This window comes from Brachyistius frenatus, unplaced genomic scaffold (assembly GCF_029030835.1).
Source record: "Brachyistius frenatus isolate BFR_SWC_R1_liver_20210118 unplaced genomic scaffold, ASM2903083v1 Contig_23, whole genome shotgun sequence".
NCBI lineage: Eukaryota > Metazoa > Chordata > Actinopteri > Embiotocidae > Brachyistius > Brachyistius frenatus.
Window position 1 is genome coordinate 2,646,536 of NW_027210622.1, and position 21,077 is coordinate 2,667,612.

The window sequence follows — 21,077 nt, forward strand, 5'->3', positions numbered from 1 at the left end:
GCTTCATTTTCTGATTGCTTTAATGGGGAAGGCAGATTGGCTGAACATGTCTTTTTAGATGCAGTGGCTCACAGAGGCTTCCTTATCTCCAGGGCCAAGAACAGACTCTTTAAAGGGGATGGCATGTGATCCTGAATAACTTTGAACATCAGACACACATCTAAAAACAATTAAAAAAAAAAGTTATTGAAAGCCAGCTAATCATATTTCTTAATAATATTGCAGCAATGCCAATGTCTTTCTTTGAACAAAGTTAAATTACAATCTGATTTTAAAGAAAAAAAAATACATTTAATGTGAAAGAGGATATTTAGTGCCCATATTCCCCTGAAAAGCTTTTTACAGAAGTCAAACGAACTTTATATCAACTGGCAAAGTTTATTGTCCCTTCTACATAGCTGCAAAATATTTTGAAAACAAACAACTCAAAGCCTGAATGACCTCAGTGGCAAGAAAAGCTGAAACCACTTCATATTTGTGCAGCCAGTTATTGGCAGCATCATGAATCTCATTCCAGCCTGCTGTCCCTTCTCATGCAAATGTAAAACATACATAAAAAATATCCAAGTTTTCTTTGTCCTATTTCAATATAACAACAAAAAAAGAGTGTAACTGACCCTGAAACACAAAACAAGAACATTTCTTTCATTTAAATGCCAAATATAAGTTAGCGATCCACAAAAATAAATACAATCTCTTCTTTGTGTGTTGTGTTCTTTATGTTGTGTTGTCTTTGGGCTTTTAACGGTGACTACAAAACTGAAACCATCTCCAGCAGAGATTTGGGGAAAAGAGATTACGTAATCTTTCTCTTGCTATTTAAAAAAAAAAAAATCTACCACTGCTTCCCTTTCCCAAGAGATGTGTAAAGTCAAACTGTTTGGCAATCTGTGAGCTGGAGGAAGAGACATCTTGTTTCATGTCAACATTTTGTTCCAGTATCTCTCCTTCACAACTCCACTGCAAGTGTGCAGCCTACACTTTCTCAGATAATCTCCTCTTTTTTCCTATCCAGGTCCGCAGCACCATCGACAACAGCTTTGTCGGCTGGGAGCTTGAAGAAGTCTTCCTACTGGACATGTCAGTGGATGATGGAGACTTGAAGATCCAAAACCAGCTGAAGAAGCTGCAAAGTCCCGTCATTCTGCTCTACTGCACAAAGGAGGAGGCCTCCACCATCTTCGAGGTGGCGCATTCTGTCGGCCTCACGGGTTACGGCTTCACCTGGATCGTGCCCTCACTGGTGGCTGGTGATGCAGACCATGTTCCCGCTGCCTTCCCTACAGGTAGACCCAATCATCAGATGGTGTTATTAGCGTTTAAAAATTTAAATATCATATAGTTTAAATGCTACTCTGCTGCTAACTAGAGTGTGTAGTGTTATCGACATGCTGGGAAGAATTTTTTTATTAGCCATTCATTACCCTACTACGCCTCACTACCTGCCATTGTGATAAAATGTGATAGTTTTGGTGCTCTGATCTGGAGCAGTGAGGTCTGACACAGTTGTAGTGAGAGCTTTTAATAAGGTGTAGCTTTGTTGCCCTCCTGGCAGGGGGATCAAACATATTGTCATTCCTTTTTTTGCTGCTGAGGGTTGGGTTTTTTTGCTTGAGTGTTTGCTTTTCTGCTCAAAAAACCTTCGGATAGAGGGTGTCTGTTGTTATTTTGGGTTTTACTGTATGAATGAATGCAATCCAACCAATGACTAGAGTTTGTTCAATAATGTGCTAATCTGTTCCCCCACAATCATCAATTTATCATTTACGCATGGAGAAATTTTACACTTGACCTCCTGAATCTTAATAACTGCAGAATCACTGAAGAACATAATGGCTTTGATTGTGCAACATCCTAATCAATCAGTTTGTTTTATATCAGTTTCATATCAGAAATGATTTTGTTTTGAATTTAACCATACAGTCTAGGATGCAGAACTTAAATGAAGGGCTGAATAGACAGGAACATGAGACTAAAATCTATATTGCATTATTCTGCAGTTAGTTCTCAAAAAACTTGCATTCAAATGTAGAACCAGTGACAGATGGGCTTGTTTGCATATATGCAAATAGGCTTCTAGTGTTTTTGCAGTGCACTTTGGCAGCCAGTGGTAGTCGGGCACAAGCACGTTTATGTTAACCTCAACTCAGTCAGTTCATCATTTGTTTGGGAGTTGATTTCATCATATCTGATCATTTTACATGTATTCATTGTATGTATATAAATATGAGCGAAATGTGGACTGACAAGCGTTATTTTGTATTGTGGCTATTCGTTTTAATAATAGTCTGAGCCTTGCTGGAGTCCATCATTAACAGAATTCCCTGTTATGTTGTTCTGAAAATATTTCTCCAGTGTATCAGGTCATTTTGAAATGGCTCTCCCAAGAACCCTCCACTCACCGAGCATGTTAGAAGCTGTTTATTTAAACTTCAGTCCATTTATTCCTGTAGTTTTATTCGCTTGAGTAGGTGAAAATAAATCTAATTTGAACATGTGTTTGAAGCTACTAGAAACACTAAAGCTGGCTGTAAAAGCAGGTTTGCCTTTTTCCAATACATTTACGGTGTAGGCTTCAAATGTGAGCACATCATCCAAACCAGCCATTGAAAATGACCTGAAAACGCTGTTGTTTATGGGTGTAAGAAATGGATGTTGACGGCTGATAGCCAGTAGTTTCTCATGCTTGGAAAGCCAAGCATAACAACACGAGCTGAGCGGTGACCACAGGCTCAACTGATGCTCATATTCAGCTGTTTTTTTCCTGCTTTCAAGCTGTGTGAGCGTTTTGTTTTTAAATAGCAAGGCCAGTCGTGACATTCTGAACAAATTAGAATATTGTAGGTATGATGGCACTCCTAGTTTTGTGTCTGTTTTTGTCACATTTTAGTGTCCTCTAAAAGGCTTTCATTTTTGTATATCTTTTCCCCTTCTGGCTATTTCTCATGGCACTCTTCCTGCCTATTTGTATCCTCCCTCACTTTCTCACACTACTCTGTCTCTCACCCTCCTTTTCTTCACATTTCTTTTTACTTTTTTCTATTTCTCCCCTCTTTCCATACATCCTTTTCTCTCACATCATGTCTCTCTTTTTTTCCCAGGGCTTATCTCGGTGTCATATGACGAATGGGACTACAACATCGAGGCCAGGGTACGTGATGCAGTGGCTGTCATTGCCACGGCAACCTCCACCATGATGCTGGACCGGGGGCCACACACCCTGCTGAAGTCGAGCTGCCTCGGGACACCTGACAAAAAGATCGCCAACACCGGTCACTCTAAGGAAGTACTGAAGTGAGTCAATGTAGGGCAGAAAGGCTCAAATATTGGTAATGAGGACTGAAAATTTGTGAGCAAAACCACACCCGCAAACACTGATTGTCCAAGCATAGTTTAGCTGCTGGAAGTAGGCACAACAGGCCTGTCATGGTTTGGATTTTTGGGGTGCTGAAGCCTTGTGCACGAGGCTGTAGTTTATATTAGGTAGCATCTTATTTTCAGCTTTTAAAAAAAACAAACCAAAGTGGAGTAAATTGTGTGTTTATCTGTGCGAGTGTCAGCGGCAAATGTTATCATGCCAGGCTAAGTATACTAGCATTATTTCCAAAAGCAGGCCCTGTGATTTTGCTTGCCCTCGCCAGACTAATTCTAACAGCTTTATGTTCTTTGCTGTGATTATAGTCTGGAAATCCTGTTTGCCTTCATGTTTGCTCCACCATGATGAATAGTGGACCAATCAGCCACCAGTGGGGGTCACTTAGATGATGTTTTTTGCTTGTAAGGAGGCGAGTTGAATGGATGATTTGATCCAAAAGTAGACTCGGGTTCAGGAGAATTGTGTTTGCTTCCTGTTTCCAGCCACGATACGGGACAGTTTTTTAAACTGCGTGTGTACTGTTGCCATGGCGATGAACATTGCATAAACGTAGTACTAACTTTGTCATTTAAACACAAATCATTATCTTTCCCTAACCAAATGGTTATTGGGCTTACGGAACAAATGACATACTGCCGTATGGGGTTTGAGGACTTTTTTGACTTTCTAGTTGTAAATCTACCACTGTTATCATGTACATTGTGCTCCGCGAGAACAAAGACTTTGATAGGTGAGGCAACAATATTTAATTGGGATGGGACATGAATATTTTGGGTAACGCCGCTACACAGTCGTCAAGATGAACAGGTTTTCTTTTACACAATATTTCCAGCACAGGTTGTTTCAATCAGCACCACAACTTCGTGCTTTTGATTAAATATTGTTTTGGGTTTGAGCCCAGGTCTAGGAAAGATAATCTCCCTTACTAAGAAAAACATGGCAAATGAAAAAGCAGAGTCACATTCATCTAGTTTTATAAGCTCTGACATTTAGAAATTTAGTTTTCAGAAAATGAACAGGGCGTCATTCAAGATGCAAGATGTTGGCTTTCATAAAAGCAGATATGATTTTTTTTTTATTCGTGTGATTCACAACCGCTGGTAACAGCCTAAAAAGTATTGTAAATAGTTTTTTGGTTTAGTTAGTCAGACATTATTTATACAAATCCATCACATGCACAACCACATGCATGCAGTACAATAAGGACTACAAATACGCACAAGCACTAACGCTGCAGACACGCTGCCTGAGGAGAGCCACAATTTGTTTTACTCGCCGATAAAAACTTAAAGCCCACGATGAACAGAGACATTAACTCTTCGACTTATAACAACATCTCGTCTTATCTTTATCTTAACCCACAGCCATCTTTAAAGAAAAACATCCTTCTTTTCTCCTCTTCCTCTGAACTTCCTTGATTTGCTTTTTGGCAAATTGCAGAACCAGAAAAAGCATTGGTATTCAATAATTAATCCCCATTTAACTTCATAGGGCATGCTTTAACCGTTCACATTGATCAGAGATTCTACGGCTAATTGAATGCTCGGGGACAACCGGATTAATGAAAAAAGACCCAATGACCAACAGCGGGGTTATCACTCACACACAGAAACCACCTTGCAAACACACATGTGCATTGGTATAGCATGACATTTAAGTGCTCTTTAGGGATTCATGTATTAAAAGCTTAGAACCACTGATGCCATTCCTTATTATAAATACAGTGTTTTAGCCTTACAAAACAAAGCGCTTGCTTGCCTCTCATCATTCTGTCTTTTTGTTGTTGTATTAAATATTTTCTCTGTTTTTGTTTTTTTTCCTCTGTCAGTTTGAGTTTGAGGAATGTGGAGAAACAGGGAAATATTATGCAACCTGTCCTGCCACTACTGCATTCATCTCCAGGCTGATGTTGATGTATTACTGCAAACCTTGGTCTTGTCTTTACCCTTGTTTCAGTTTTTAATATCGGGGGGACTTATGTGTGCCATCAAGAATTCAGCCACCAACAGGACTGAGATAATAATAACACCACAGCCATGAATATTTTAATTCCTGAAGGACACTATCAAACACAGGGTTAGCTCTCAATCATCCTTCATGCATACACCTAGATGTCATTGTGATGTTTGTGTATGTGTGTGTGTGTGTGTGTGTGTGTGTGTGTGTGTGTGTGTGTGTGTGTGTGTGTGTGTGTGTGTGTGTGTGTGTGTGTGTGTGTGTGTGTGTGTGTGTGTGTGTGTGTGTGTGTGTGTGTGACAGAGCGTGTGTTTTTTGGCCAACTATTACATTTTTTTCCATTCGAATGAGTAAAAGTGGATAATTTTGATCGGTGAATCTTGATGGTGACTCCAGGGGCTACTAAGCACCAGCCTAACACACAGACACACACACACACACACACACACACACACACACACACACACACACACACACACACACACACACACACACACACACACACACACACACACACACACACACACACACACACACACACACACACACACAGTTCCACCTATTCCCTATTCCACCTATGCAGAGAAAAAAAAAGCAATAATAATGCCATTTGTCTCTGCGTGGTCCTGTATAGCCACAGTGGGCTCCATGCACACAGGATTACCATGCCATCCTGTCAGCGCTGATGGATGGAGATAGGAGACCCCAGTGAGTCACGCTCTTAAATTTGTTTAGGGGCTGCTTGACCTTATGGGGCACACACACACACACACACACACACACACACACACACACACACACACACACACACACACACACACACACACACACACACACACACACACACACACACACACACACACACACACACACACACACACACAGAAATATGCATACGTAAATACATGCACACACTTGCACGCTCCAACATGGATACCACCACAAATAAGCAAACACGGGCGCATGCACAAACAGCTCTTGAGGCCATCCATTGTTTCCTTCCTGACAGAGAAGACAGGAACACTGGGATAATGAGAAAATGTGCTCCAAGTGGTTTTGGATGAGGTGCTAAAGGGCTTATTTGTGTGTGTATGTTTCAGGGAAAGGGATGGGGGGGGGGGGGTTGGGGGGGGGGGGGGGTTGTCGTGTGTTTTCACTTGCATTCAAATTCTCTCCCAAATCCCTATGCTGATGTACAAACATCACACCGACAGACATGATGTAAGAGATGATTAATATTTTGTAGTCCGTTTACTTTCATGCGATCTGACGAGACATTTGTCTCCGTGTCTGTGGGCTGGCTGCATGCTGGAGTTCAGTTGAAAACATTTTCAGCAGGCCATCTCATACTTGTGCTGCTTTTCATGCACGTAAAGCGAGCATGTTACCCTCATCTTATTTCATATTTAAAGTAGTTTTCCGACAGCAGTATTATTGCATTTCTAAATGGGCACAATAAAAGTGTCTGTCTAATAAATCCTGTGTTTATTAGAAGGCGAGCAGACCATTCGAGTGTGCTTCAGGCCATCTCAAACACAATTGACCATCTCTTTCCAACAAACCTTCGCCTGCGTCTAAAGTGGGTTCGAGTTTCAATTGATACACTTCTGTTGCCTCCATGAGGCCTCCACTTCCTATTTTTTTCCTTTTATGTCTCTTTTCTTTAGTTAACCCCTCTGCTCTTATTTATTGTCCATCTCTCGCTCTGTGGCGCTCATACAGCAGTCCATTCTCCCTGAAAAGCAGTTTCAATTACGTGACACTAAAACGTTCAGTCAGAGAGTAGTCGTTGCTCTTTTCAACCCCTCCTCCTCTTCCTCCTCCTTTTTTTTTTTTTTTTTTTTTTAAATCAATATTTCACATGGCTTTTTACTTATTGGAATGTTTACTTATTGGATCAGTGAGCACAAGTTCACATCTGTCCAGCTGTATGTGCTGTTCAATGCTTTCAGTATGAGAAAACTGGCTGTTGGCTGTTTATCACGATGTTTGGAGGTGTATAAAGACACTTTTTGATGATAACCTTAGTTTTATTTGTTTTGCTCCAAAAGAAGGGGTGAGGGACTTTCTCACTGATATCAGTAATTGAGTTATTCTTCTTCTCCTTATGTTGTTTAATGCCTACTGGCAGACAGCTTTGAGGTGCATTATTTGAAAAATCTTCATTTATCCCTAATTTGACCATAAACACACGTAACATTTCTGCTGACATCAGCAACATTTATATTTTTGTTACTTGTTGACTGAAATTAGCTTGGTAACTTCATTACAAGCTACCAGTTGTGTTAATGTAAACATGAATTCATATTTCACTGACAGTGACCACGGCTGAAAGATCTTTTCTTTCTTAGTTCTGCATTACTTTGTTTGTAATGTTGACTGAACTCCCGCAATAAATTTGTGATGATTGCTGCCATTTCCATTTTATTCTGTTTATTAAAAGCCTTGGCCTGAGGCATCATGTCCCTTTAATTCTCGTTATGTGTGATATCTCAGAATTACCTTTAGGGAACTTCTTCATATTTGGCACAAATGTTCACTTAGACTCAAGGATGAGTTGATTAGATTTTGAAGGTCAAAGGCCACTGTGATTTCACATAACACATTTGTGGCCATAATTCATACAATGATTATGACAAAATATCACGCAAATGTCTGATAGGATCAAATGATGGCATAACACACTTTTATTGGCCAGTTATTCAACCCCATACCTGACTACGTTTCACATCTACTTAGACAATGAATCGGTGACACTAATCTTGGGTGTTCATCTTGAAACTGTGCAGATTGTGTATATTTTCTGTTTGTGTTGTCAGGTTGAAGATGTGTGTGAAGCATCCAGTTTTAGAACTTGTAGCTTCTTTGCAGCAACATCCGTATGTGACGATTTGTTGGCTGTCATGGCTAAAACTTTGTTTTCTGTCAGAGTCAGCTGAAATATTGATAGTATTGATTGTATTATTACAATGAGCTTTTCTATAGTCGGGAAAAATTCTTAACATAACATGTCATGAGGGTTCAACTCACATGAGATCATCAGCGGCATAGTCACTAATTATTTACTTGTATTTACTTTTTTGTAAGGACGGTTTAAGTTTGTTCATAACACATTGCTTTTATTGTGAAAACAAAATCAGATTAAGAAATATTTTCCTGAGTTTACAGGCAGCCACTGGGAAAAAAAATTCATGTCAGTATTTTCAAGTTTTCAGACAGGTCAGTGTCCTCACCTGTTATGCCCTTGTTCACATTTTAAAGAGAGCGCTCTCTCTGATACATGCTCCCTCTCTTCAGACTCCACAGGTAGCATCAGTAGTAGTCTGATGTCTCCTGCTCAGCAGGGGTCCTCATGGGCCCAGATCACATGGAGCTCCTGTGGACTCACTTATTAAAGGCTGCAGCTCAAAGAGTCTCAGAGCCTCACATCTTTCCTGAGTGTGTAGTCCACATACTCTGTGTGTGTGTGTGTGTGTGTGTGTGTGTGTGTGTGTGTGTGTGTGTGTGTGTGTGTGTGTGTGTGTGTGTGTGTGTGTGTGTGTGTGTGTGTGTGTGTGTGTGTGTGTGTGTGTGTGTGTTTATGTTGTCAGAGCTGTGCCACCAGCAATAGATGACTCAATAAATAAGCAATGACATTATTTTGGGCTTTTGGATGGATGTGTGTGTGTACAAACTGTGCATGTTTTTCAGAATTCACGACCAAACCAAAGAAGGAATATTTTCAAGTTTATCGAACAATGCAGAGAGTTTTGTTTGGTGCAACTTCTAGGTGATGGGAATCACCTAGAGTGCCGTCTGTAGTCAATAAAACTGGCTGGAAAACAAGATTTATTTATTCAAAGGATACAAAATGTTTATTTATGACACATGCTGAAGACAGCAACAATCATGCTGATCATGTTAGTTATTAAGAATAGATATTACAAGACTGTGAATTATTTACAAGCAGGCTTAGCATGCAAATATCATCTCCGTTTTTTAATAAGCTCAGTTACAGTTTGATTATATCTGCAGTATGACATGATTCAGTTTCATTGAATCCTGTACAAGTTCACGCAACAAAAAACTAGTTACAATTTTTTTTAAAAGATGATGGTATAAGAGTGCCCTGACATTTGACTGATGTTAGAAATTGTTTGAAAATATGGTTCATTTTTTTAGACCTTTTATACTGTGAAGTTATTGTGGTTTAAGTTTACAAGTACTGCATTGGTTTTGTCTTTTTGAATTGTTCACATCCTGTTTATTCTTGTCTTCCGAGCAAAGTAGCTGTCGGCTAAACTCTCTCATCCTGCTACAACCTGAAAATATTTTGTCTTTTAATTGCAATGCAATCACACAAATCCTCCCTGTGAATCCTGTTGTCATCTAATTTGTTCTGGACCACAGCAGTTACACCATATGTACTCTGCATTACCATCATTTACCATATCATGTCATTGTCCTGTCTCCTCACTCAGTCACTGCTCCTGCCCTGCAGGACTTGTGATGTGAAGTACACATTTTAGCAGTTACTGGTAACTCTTCTGTCACAGGTCTTTTGTACATTATGAGTCATCCACCCGAAACCTGATATGTCGGTGTGTGTGTGTGTGTGTGTGTGTGTGTGTGTGTGTGTGTGTGTGTGTGTGTGTGTGTGTGTGTGTGTGTGTGTGTGTGTGTGTGTGTGTGTGTGTGTGTGTGTGTGTGCACACACATCCTTACTCACACATGCAGCACAGATATATAGTTTTACATCCCTGCAATGCACAGAATTTGTGACCCTGTTCAGCTTGATTGAAGGTGAAAGTACATAATTCAAGAGAAGTCGTATCAAACGGCTCTGAAACACATTTGAAGAGATGTGAGGGGGGAAAAAAACATGAAAAAAAGAGGGTCCATGCCATTGATGATTCATTGTTTCTGTAACTAAACAATAAATTCCCCTCATAGCTCGTGATTAGTTGGTGAACAGTTGGTGAGCAAGGCGCACACAAGCGCTGCATATGGCTGTGATGAAGCCGCATGAGATTCTGTTGGTAGCTCATCCCAGCAGTTTTTAATCTTTTATTTTTTCTTCTTCCTTCATCATAGTCAGAGGGGAATTCTGACATGAGGAGGGATCAAACCGCACATAAAAGCTACATCAATAGTACAGGGCTACAAAATGAGAACCAGAGCAGCCTCCTCTGCTGTAAATTCACAGCATGCATCAGTCTTTGTGAAGGCACAGGTTAATGTACGGACAGATGAATCCCATTGATGTGTGATTCGATGCGTAGAGGTTAGATTGCGAGATTGATCTGAAAGTGGAAGGCAGCGTGAGGGGAAGTGGGTAAACACTGAAAAATACTCCTCTCTCTCTCTCTCTCTCTCTCTCTCTCTCTCTCTCTCTCTCTCTCGCTCTCTTTCTCTCTTTTAACCAGCCTCTCTTGGGTGAGATTACTGTTCCCATGGTAACGCAGCTGATTGCACAAAAATTGCTGTGGTTGTGGGTGCCATGGCAACGCATTACATGACATTATACTGGGTTAAGAGCCTCCCTGCGTCCTCATGTTGCGGTTTAACGTATACTTGCGCTCGTCACATCTGTCATGACGACACGTGCATTGGCGGGGCGGCTACTGGTCATGTGGGGTTGCTATGGCGTCAGGATGGCAACAACTTGGGACCTCCGAAGCCTCCACCCACACCGCCTTCATCTTTTTGGTTGCCTATTCAAACGGAGATTATTCTTAGGAGGCTAATCCCATGTTACATGCACATTACAGCACTTGTACTGTGCTAGCCAGCCTGTATGCATCAATAGGTATTTCATGGAGGCTTGAGTCATATTATTGACTTGCTCAAAGCATGTAGCCTACTTAGGACTGTGTGTGCGTGTGTGGTGGGATATAAATATAGTTGAAGACAATACAGATAGAAGTACTGAATGTTCTAGTGGGAGGTACTTGCGATAAAATCTTGGGTAAGTTACAGGCCCATTGCTCATCTGTTGTCTGCATTTTTTTTCTGTTCACTTGTGAAAAGATTTATTGTCTCTTTTTCACACTGTTCACTTGATTGGAGATGATGGTGGCACTTGGTCCCTCCTTTAAAAGTCACAGACACACTGCTCCTCACTCCTTGCATTCAGACAAGATATTTATTTCTCCGGTGGATTGTTTTAGTGGCAGAGCGTCTCCATGGTGATGGCAGCCCACAGATCAGGACGAGGAAGAGTGAGGAAAGGAGGCGGCAGAGAAGGAGAGAGAGATGATTCCAGCTTTTCTGCCATTGCTCAACACTTGTTGACACACATACATGCTGATATATATTCACACAGGCGGTTAATACACTCTCTCCTCCTTTCCCATTCTTCCATCGTTCCCTCCTCTCCTCACCCTCCCTGTACTCCTTCCATGTGCTTCATACGTCGTGTTTCCACTGCACGGTACCGGCTCGACTCTAGTCAAGTCTACTGTACTCATCTCGGTACCAGGAACTTTTACTGGGTTTCATCTCCCACTGCCTGAAACTACCAAGACGTCACACACTCTGCAAACAAACACAGAAACGTCTGCAACTTCTTAGTTGATCACAGTGAGGTTTTGCTTGTTGCCTTGTAATTGAGTAGTGCAGTGAACTAGAAAGAAAAACGTGACCACTTTAGTAGCTTGGCTGTTTAACAATGGTGGATAAATGCAGGATTTCCAGCGACGCATAATTCAAGTCATGATTCTTTCTGAACAATCAGTGGTCTGCAGTGTTTTCACATCACCTCACATAACCTTGTCTCATTTTGGAACTTCAACAGAAGTGATACCAAAATAAAAATAAAAAAACAGCTACTATCCACAACATTTGCCCGTTGGAAGGTGCCTTATGTTTGAAACTGGATCATCTTAGTTGTGGTCAAGTGCCTTGAATACATAAAATGTCAAGGTTACAACTATTACTGAAAAAGAAAAATCTAGTGAGCTGTGAAAAAACTTTAAAAAAATCTCTATTTATATTTATTTCGACAAATAAAATCGAATGTCCTAAAAATCGGAATCTTCTTTTAAACGTAATAAAATGCAAACAAATGAATAAAACTGCAAAGAGATTAGTCAAGAATAGACTGAGCCGATGTGTTGAAAAGAATCATGTAAAACCAGATGGTGTCAGATATTACACAAAGCCCTCTCCAGACATTGTTTTTTGAAGCACTTACCAGCATATTTCACAAAAGGACATTTCTAGTATTACACTGCTGAGCATTTGGACTGAATATTTGACAGCTATGACTCATGTAAGCCACGTACTCTGTGATTGAAATGTTTTGGCTCAGTGTTTCAATGTTTGAGACATTTAAGAATAATGACAAAAGGTATGTTTTACTATAAGCGCAGTAGTTAGCCGCAGCTTACTGTAATAACAGTGCTCTACTAATTCTCCTGTGGTGTTTTGTCATAGCCCTGAAAGCTGCATTGTCAATGTTTTTGTGGAAACATTGACTATGTGATGTTAAAGGTGCTGCTACGAGGAACTCCCAAGAACACATTTTAGCATCTTTCAGCTCATTGTTTTGGTTGTTAAACCCACTACTTTACTGTTGTGGTTCTGTCTCCAGCAGCTGCACCAAACATTGGTAGGTGGTGAGTTTAGCAGCTAAAGAGCCAGATGTTTCTGTCAGGAGTTGGTGGGGCCCAAAACAGAGCTAATTTTAAATAAAATGCAAGTCTCCTAAAAGTGTAGCAAGGTGAAGACACAGCCGCAAGGCTGAATAATATCAAAAGTCTGAATTCTGCACATTTTGTTTCCAGACCAACAGACAGATGTCGATATTTGTGGCTCAAACTTTAATTTTCATTTCCAGGTACCTCATGAATGTGACATTTGAAGGTCGCAACCTGTCCTTTAGTGAAGAAGGCCACCAGATGTTCCCCAAACTGGTCATCATCCTCTTAGAAAAGGACAGACAATGGGACAGGGTAAATTTCTTCTCTTCCTCCTTCTATTCCTCTTCTTCTCTTTTCTGCCTCTTCTCCTCTCCTCTCCTCTCTCTTATTTTTTTCTTCCTCTTTCTCTCCTCCTCCTCTTTGTCTTCCTTCTCTTTCTCTTCCTCTTCTTTTCCTTTTCTGTCTTAATCCCCCTCCATCCCCTGTCTCTTGTCCTGGTGTGTATTTTTCACCTTCTGTGATGTATCTGTCACTTTTTCATTTGGAGTGTCTCCCTGCCACTTGAAGTACCTGTTACAGTAGCCTGGATAACACACAGCCCTCCTCCCACTCACTCACGCAGGTTGGCAAGTGGGAGAGAGGCTCTTTGACGATGAGGTACCATGTGTGGCCTCGCTTTGAGCTGTACTCAGCAGCGGAGGAGCGGGAGGACCACCTGTCCATCGTGACTCTGGAGGAGGCGCCATTTGTCATCGTGGAGGACGTGGACCCGCTCAGTGGGACCTGCATGAGGAACACTGTGCCGTGCCGCAAACAGCTCAAACTCACGTGAGAATTTATATTTTAATACATTTTGCAGTTATATTGATTAATACATCAACATGGCTGTACAACAACTTATTTTAAACTCTTCTGTTACACTGTAAAAACTAGTGCATGTATTCAGTCATTTGTCACCAGTAGTTATAAAACGCCTGCAGCCGCATCTGTAGTTTAGTTTAATATTATGCAAACTATAAATATAAATTAAGGAAAATAAATGAGTAAGTGGTATAATGAAACATGAATGTGCATACATGACTCCTTACAGCCTTTAATTATTTACGTTCTCCTGGAATTTTCACTTTTTTGTGTTTCTTTGGTTTGTTTGTTTTTTCTTCCGCTGAAACACGTTGTAATGGTTTGCTTGTTTTTTTTCTTTCCAGAGTGCGTTCTACTCCTGCTAACTAGATCATTGTGTCTGTTTCAGTCCCTGTTTTCTTCCCTCCCCTGCCTCTTCACCCTGACCCTCTTGCTACCCACTTGTCCTTGGAGTGCGATAATGAATTTTCTTCATTGGCCTCAGTTTCTATCACTGCCCTACCTGAAATCTCCCAGGGCTGTCCTACATCTTCTAGCTTAGTGTTTTTTTATTGACAGATCTTTCACCCTGTTCTCTCTCTTCTTCCCCCCCTCTTTCCTCACAGCCTCACATACTACATTTTAAGAACAGGCAGCAGTATGCCACAGACAATATGCAGGATTTATTTTCAGCCAAATATACTCCATGAGCCAGATGCACAAAGCTGTGTCAAATCATCTTTAAATGCACAAAAGCAGAACTATGTGGGCACAGCATTAGTGTCAGATAAATAAACTGCGGTGTGCACTTCATTTTTTGTTATGCAGTGCATTTTATCTAAGTAATCATAAAGGTTGTTCACTTGCAGGAGCTGAATTTATAAGCCCTCAGTTGGGATAAATAGAGGTTGACGCGGCCTCGTATGAATACAAAACACACAAACAAACACATTTGTCCTTGGTCTGGCACTGGCTACATGCCATTAATAGTGCCAATGCTGCCATTGTGTTGTTACTCACAGCTGTTATGCACCTGTATCTACTTTGAGCCAGAACAGCCCGCTGACTGATGACGCACAGTTTGGTTAAATGTTTGGCTCAAAGCGTGTTATTCTTAGCCCTGCATTACTGTGGAATTAGGATGTCAATATATGAACCTGTTTACTTGCAGCAGAATGCAATCATGCTCTGAGAAGAGTGAATGTTAATGAGCACTCTGCAGCACTAGTGTTAATATTTAGACCTTCAGTGTGACACATATTAATGTGCTGGAAAAAGTTTGACTAACAACAGTTACCTAAATGATGACATGGCTCATTATTTTAAGTTTTAAAAAACTGTTTTTGTGTGAAAAGTGGTGCGGACATTTTGAATGTGTATATGCATCATTTTAAGGTTGCATCTAACATTTATTTTCTTTATTGATTAGTCTGCCTAAAACTTTCTTGATTAAGTGTTTGGCCTAAAAAAAAGATTATAAAATAGTGAAATTGTACTTTCCCAGAGCTCAAGCTGAGGCTTTGCTTTGTTCAATCAACAGAGCAAACTTGAATACATTCAGCGGTTAAAAGTGACAACAAGCTGCAGCATCTTCATATATGTGTTTGAAACAATAAAACAATGAATCACTCATCGTAATAAGTTGCCAATAAATTCATATTTTTAAATGTGACATCAGGTAATTTTACTGAACATTTCCTGCCGTCTTCTTTATTGAACTTGCTCGAAGAAATACTGCTGATGTCTTCTCCTTAAATCTGCTAGTTATATACACATGAACCCGATTAAATGTCTATCTTAGATTACTGAAACTTTTCCTCTTGTTCTCTCATTTTCTCTCTTTCTCCCGCATCCTTCCTCAAAACCACCTTCCAGCAATCAAACAGGTGATTCAGGGATTTATATTAAGCGCTGCTGCAAAGGTTTCTGCATCGACATCCTGAAGAAGATCGCCAAGAACGTGAAGTTCAGCTATGACCTCTACCTGGTCACCAACGGCAAACATGGCAAGAAGGTTAATGGGACATGGAACGGCATGGTCGGAGAGGTAAAGACATCTCTCCGTCTTTTACACAGTCACGCTGTATACATTCCATGTTTTTGATAAATTTATACTGTTGCAGCTACCCGTCGCGGTCAGATGTTTCTTTTCTTTCATACAGTATTATGTTCACAATCTCAGTGATGAATGTTTTTCCGACAAGTTCATCCCAACACGAGAAAGAAACATCAGCTTCACATTGAGTGTAAACAACTGGAAAATACCCACAATGACAGTTAGGTCAATTTCAAACAGACCTGCTGGCACATCAGCTGCTTATGGATTTCACATTGCAGCAGAACGCTGGAGACCTCGACATACAGATGTTATGGAACCGTCAGACTGACACAATATGACAGTATTCTCAAATTTATTTATTTTTTGTGCATTTCTCTGACTTCCATCAGAACCAGTATAGTACACCAGTGTATTCACTGCAGGTCTGTTTGTCAGCATCCCCCCCTGAAGACATGCAACACTATTAATGATGACAGTGAAAACAAAAGTGACATCCAAAAAAGTGGAAAGGGTCAAATTACACATCTGTTACTGTAATTTGCAGAGGGAGATAAACTTTGGTTCCAGGTATGCTGTGGCTGTTTAATGTAGCTTGATGGAGGTCATTTGAAAATTTGTGAAGCTTATATTTTGCAGGTGTGCAGAGAAACCAGCACTGTTTCGAAAGGCCTCTGTCAAAACGACTTATATGCCTATTCAGATACAACATTTTCTAATTTATTCACTAGTCTTTATGTTTGTTTATTCACCATTTGTTTGCTTGTTTTCTATTTTATTTTTCTGAGCTCATAACTTTAGCTGCTCTTAGTGTCATTTTAATTTTACTGTTTGTTGAAGAAGTTTGTTATTCACTTTACAATAAAAACACCATACACCATACTGCTTTACTAAAAGTAACTAAAGTACAGAATCTGATACAGATGCAGTCAGCGAGTGTTGTAACATTCATAGGAATTTATTTTTATGATAGGGCTAATTATACTGTCTAAATATCCCTCTCTCTCTCTATTAGTTTCTCACTGTCTCTGTCATGCCACCGAGCACTTGTTCCCCAGAACCTGGCCTGAGGGGGAGCTGTGATCAGCTCCACAAAACCTCAGGAGGACACAATGAGGCTCCTAATCAGAGACGGAGAGAGAAAGGAAGCGAGTGGAGGAGAGAGGGAGAGAACCGCCTCAGGGAAAGACCCACTTCTCTCCTGCACACTTAAGACATCCAGCACAATGCAGCCTCCATAAATCAATGCGATGTCTGACTTAATTGACTATGACATCGAACGAGTGACTTTATTACTGTGGGACATAATAATAAAATAACATAGATTAGTTAAGATGTGCAGCATGATCTTGAGTCCACGTACTGCTGATTGAGGTGTGAAATTCATGAGATATACGTTTGCATAAAGCTATGCTAGGCAAATGTGCGGTGCATGAATGCATGAATACATTGGTCCACGTCCTTAAATCCCGAAGCAAGCAGCTATGATATAATGTAAATATAGAGAAAACAGGATAACAGATTCGTAAAACAGAATGAGAGTGAGATGGAGAAAGAGAGAGGAGGCCTTTGTGAAGAAGTGTGACAAACAGACAATAAGCAACGCTTAGAATTCCTGCTCACTCTGGCATACAAATTCCTCTTTAACATAGTCTGTTGTGCTCCTATTTTTTTTAAGTGGCCCGAGGCTTCAGAAACTTAGGGCTAAATATACTTGAACATACTCAGAGGGTGTCTGGGCTGGTGGGGAGTCAAATACTGACCCAGAGTAGAAACTGTGCCTTTTTCCTCGTGCACCCACTCCAGAGGAAGAGCCTGGTAATGACTTAGCAGAAGTGGTAGATGGTTTAATACCTACAGCACTGAATTAGTTTCATCATCATGTCCCTTTCACATCTGATTTTTACCACCAAGCTGGGAATTATTCACCACTGAGCTTCCTCTCCGGTCTCTGTCTGTCTGTGTTTGACCCTTTAGGTGGTGTTGAAGAATGCCCACATGGCAGTGGGTTCGCTCACCATCAACGAGGAGAGGTCGGAGGTCATCGACTTCTCCGTGCCGTTCATTGAAACAGGGATCAGTGTCATGGTCTCCCGTAGCAACGGCACAGTCTCCCCTTCCGCTTTTTTAGGTGAGGAGAAACGACACCTGCTGCTTCTGGCAGATGTACAACACAATGACAACACTGATATGCACACACACGCTCATATCACAAGATAAAAGCACTCACTCACACGCAAGTAGGTTTTTCACAAATTAAGTACGTTGTTTATCTGTGGTGAACAATGTGTTCTGGCAATACAAGCAATAAGTTTGGTTTCACAGGGACAGAAAACCCTGCTGAAAAAATATTTTAAATCAGATAATTTTTCATTTGAAAAAAATAAAGAAAAGCCGTATTGAACTTGACAACATTATCTTAATAAAGTGCTCTGGCTAAGATCTGGCTGAGAAAAATTTTGGTTTCAAGATTTAGCTTTACTGCCATCATCCAACACAGCATAACAAAATGAACCACCAGCTGACAAAAATAAAATTGGACTACAAGGTCCATTCAGTGGCTTCTCTGGAGCTTTCAATCATCACGCACAAGTCAACTTTAAATGGCAGATGTAGGAAATATTTTTCGAAACATTTGAAGGACCTGTTGTGTTATTACGATTCTATTGCAGTAGTTTGTCACACGTCATCAAGGCACAATAAGGTTGGTTACTATATTGTTGCTCCCTGTAATATTAAAAATGGTCTAACTATCAAAATATGTTTGATTTTGTGGACTTATTCATTCATAATTAATCACCAATGGCTATGAAATAAAGGTAACAGTCAAACTTTTACAACACCCACCTGTCACTCAAAGCAACCACACCCTAAATTATGCATGACTTCAAGTTTTAATATAATTTAAATAAGTGGGTTCACCCCCTGCACAGTTCTTAGAAACAAGGATATTCAGACCAAAACTGTCTTTTGTTTATATTTACTGTAAAGTTAATTTCAACATGGAGGTCTATGGGAATTCACTGAGTTTTTGAGCCAGTCTTAAGTGCCCATTTGAAGAACTGCAGTTTTGGGGTACTTCAGCATGGGCTCCTATCACACCGTGATGTGAAGCAGTGGCGTTCAGAAATGTTCTGTTTCCATTAGCAGTAACTTAATACAGCTCGGATACACTGTCAGCAGAGTGAACATTGCAGTGAGTCTGATGTAAATTCGACTAAGTCAAAAACAGTGACAGTGGATTCTTTGCCTCCTGTGAATCCCTTGTGCACAGCAAATTTAAGTCCATTGTGAGAATCCCAGACTCTATCACTAATGATGAAAATTCATGTATATTGTAGAGATGTGATTACAGAGAGTGAACACACTGGAAAGCTGTTAAAGAAGAAAATGTATATATTGTAAAGTATAAAAGTGGGGTTTGATTTGATGACATTTTTGGAGATTAAGTGCTCAGAACATTTTTAATTTAAACACACACAGTTGACAATTTGACAAACCTTATCTAGATAATAGTTAAATGCTCCAGAACACAGTTGTCAAGGGGGCTTTTTGTGAGATTGTTTTGTCAACTACAGTACAATAATGTTTGTCACAGACTTTACTGTAGGTAAAAACTCCAAAGCAAAGTTCAAAACAACTGAAAAATGTTTCCCATTTCAGTGAGTGCATCTCTCCTCTCACAGCTACCCCCCTTCCTCTCAGCTTCTTTCTTGAGAAGTCAGCATTCACACAAACTCAGATCAAATCCATATGTGTGACGAGCACATAAAAACAATCATGTTGATACCAGGGGCTGACTTTATAATTCTGTTTAATTTGGTTTAATGAACTTCCTCTCTGTCTTTCCACAACCTTCCTCTTATTTTCACTTCCTCTGTACCCCTCTTCCCCCTCCCCCGTTTTAGAGCCCTTCAGTGCTGACGTCTGGGTGATGATGTTTGTGATGTTGCTGCTCGTGTCGGCTGTGGCTGTGTTTGTGTTTGAGTACTTCAGCCCGGTGGGTTACAACCGCTGTCTGGCAGATGGACGAGGTGAGAGGACACACTTATCCACACACACACACACACAAACACACACGCACACGCACGCACGCGCACACACACACACACACACACACACACACACACACACACAGTGCAGGCCGAGTCAATCTAAGCTGCAATAAGGTGAAAATGAGGTACATTTTCAAGAAATCTGTTGTGCTAAAACTAAGACTTATTTGGCAAGTTTTGTTACCTTGAATGCGCCATTCAAACTGAGCTCTGCAGGTGCTAAACTACCTTGACAATCCCTTCTGAATTAGTACAACTGCAGCGCTGGGACTTCCTACTTGATGTCCTTGAGTGTTTATCTACATCTACAGTCACTTAAGCTCCTTCACTAATGAAAAGGATCATTGACAAGAACCAGATAGGTGATCTTAAGTACTCTTAGCACCACTGTGTGAACAGAGTCTCCTTTGTTCTCATATTACAACATTTTTTTTATTGTGCTATTCTCAAATATTACACTAGTGTTACACCACCGCACCTAGAGTTGTAAAACCAATGAATACATTTAAGTAGATCTATTACAATACATTAAAAATACGTGTCAGGTTTAACGATGTTTGACAGTGTGGAACAGCACTACACTGATGAATCAAATGCAGTTCCTGCAGGCCGTTCAAATCAATTTGCCCATCAAAATCAATGGTTCAGATTCAATCTATTTTGTTTCTCTTGCTTTTATACGCCCAGCTCTGTTCAACTCGGAGGATGAAATTAGACTGCCACAACGGCAGCCACTCAAGATAAAGTCAGATAAGTGTTATATTGCTGCTCACAGGTTGTTGTTTTTTTTACTAAGAACCAGAGGGGACAGAGTGCTTTGGAGTTATGTGTTCTACACTACTGTTTTCTGAATGTCATTGGGCACATCAACAATGTAAGGGTTGTGTGATTTAATCGCTAGGTTACGTATGCTGCTGTCCTACACTGCTGCTCCAGCTGTAGCATAATTGTAGCCTGCTTCCTGCCCCATCCCTCCTCCCCATTTCTCTTTCTCCCCATCGCTGATGCCACACAGCTTACAGTAGTTTCCTTACAGCCACCTTATGATACTGGCATAGAGGTAGGTGGAACAGAGTTGGTCTGTAACAGTAGGTTGTCACCGAAGTGGCTGGAAGAGCGGATGTCGACCATATGGCAAATCCTGCGATCACTGACAAACTAAAGGATGGAAT

General features: G+C 40.5%; 1 protein-coding gene across 9 annotated transcripts in view; it reads left to right on the plus strand.

Moving 5' to 3' along the window:
• Window positions 1-21,077, plus strand: part of grin2bb (glutamate receptor, ionotropic, N-methyl D-aspartate 2B, genome duplicate b) — a 98,486-nt gene that overhangs the window by 59,230 nt on the left and 18,179 nt on the right. For all 9 annotated transcript variants that reach the window (XM_069697340.1, XM_069697341.1, XM_069697336.1 and 6 more), the window contains 7 exons: window positions 1,016-1,286; window positions 3,102-3,294; window positions 13,152-13,266; window positions 13,577-13,782; window positions 15,670-15,841; window positions 17,828-17,981; window positions 19,759-19,884. In XM_069697340.1, the coding sequence (XP_069553441.1) occupies window positions 1,016-1,286; window positions 3,102-3,294; window positions 13,152-13,266; window positions 13,577-13,782; window positions 15,670-15,841; window positions 17,828-17,981; window positions 19,759-19,884 (1,237 nt within the window). The remainder of the gene's footprint in view (window positions 1-1,015; window positions 1,287-3,101; window positions 3,295-13,151; window positions 13,267-13,576; window positions 13,783-15,669; window positions 15,842-17,827; window positions 17,982-19,758; window positions 19,885-21,077) is intronic.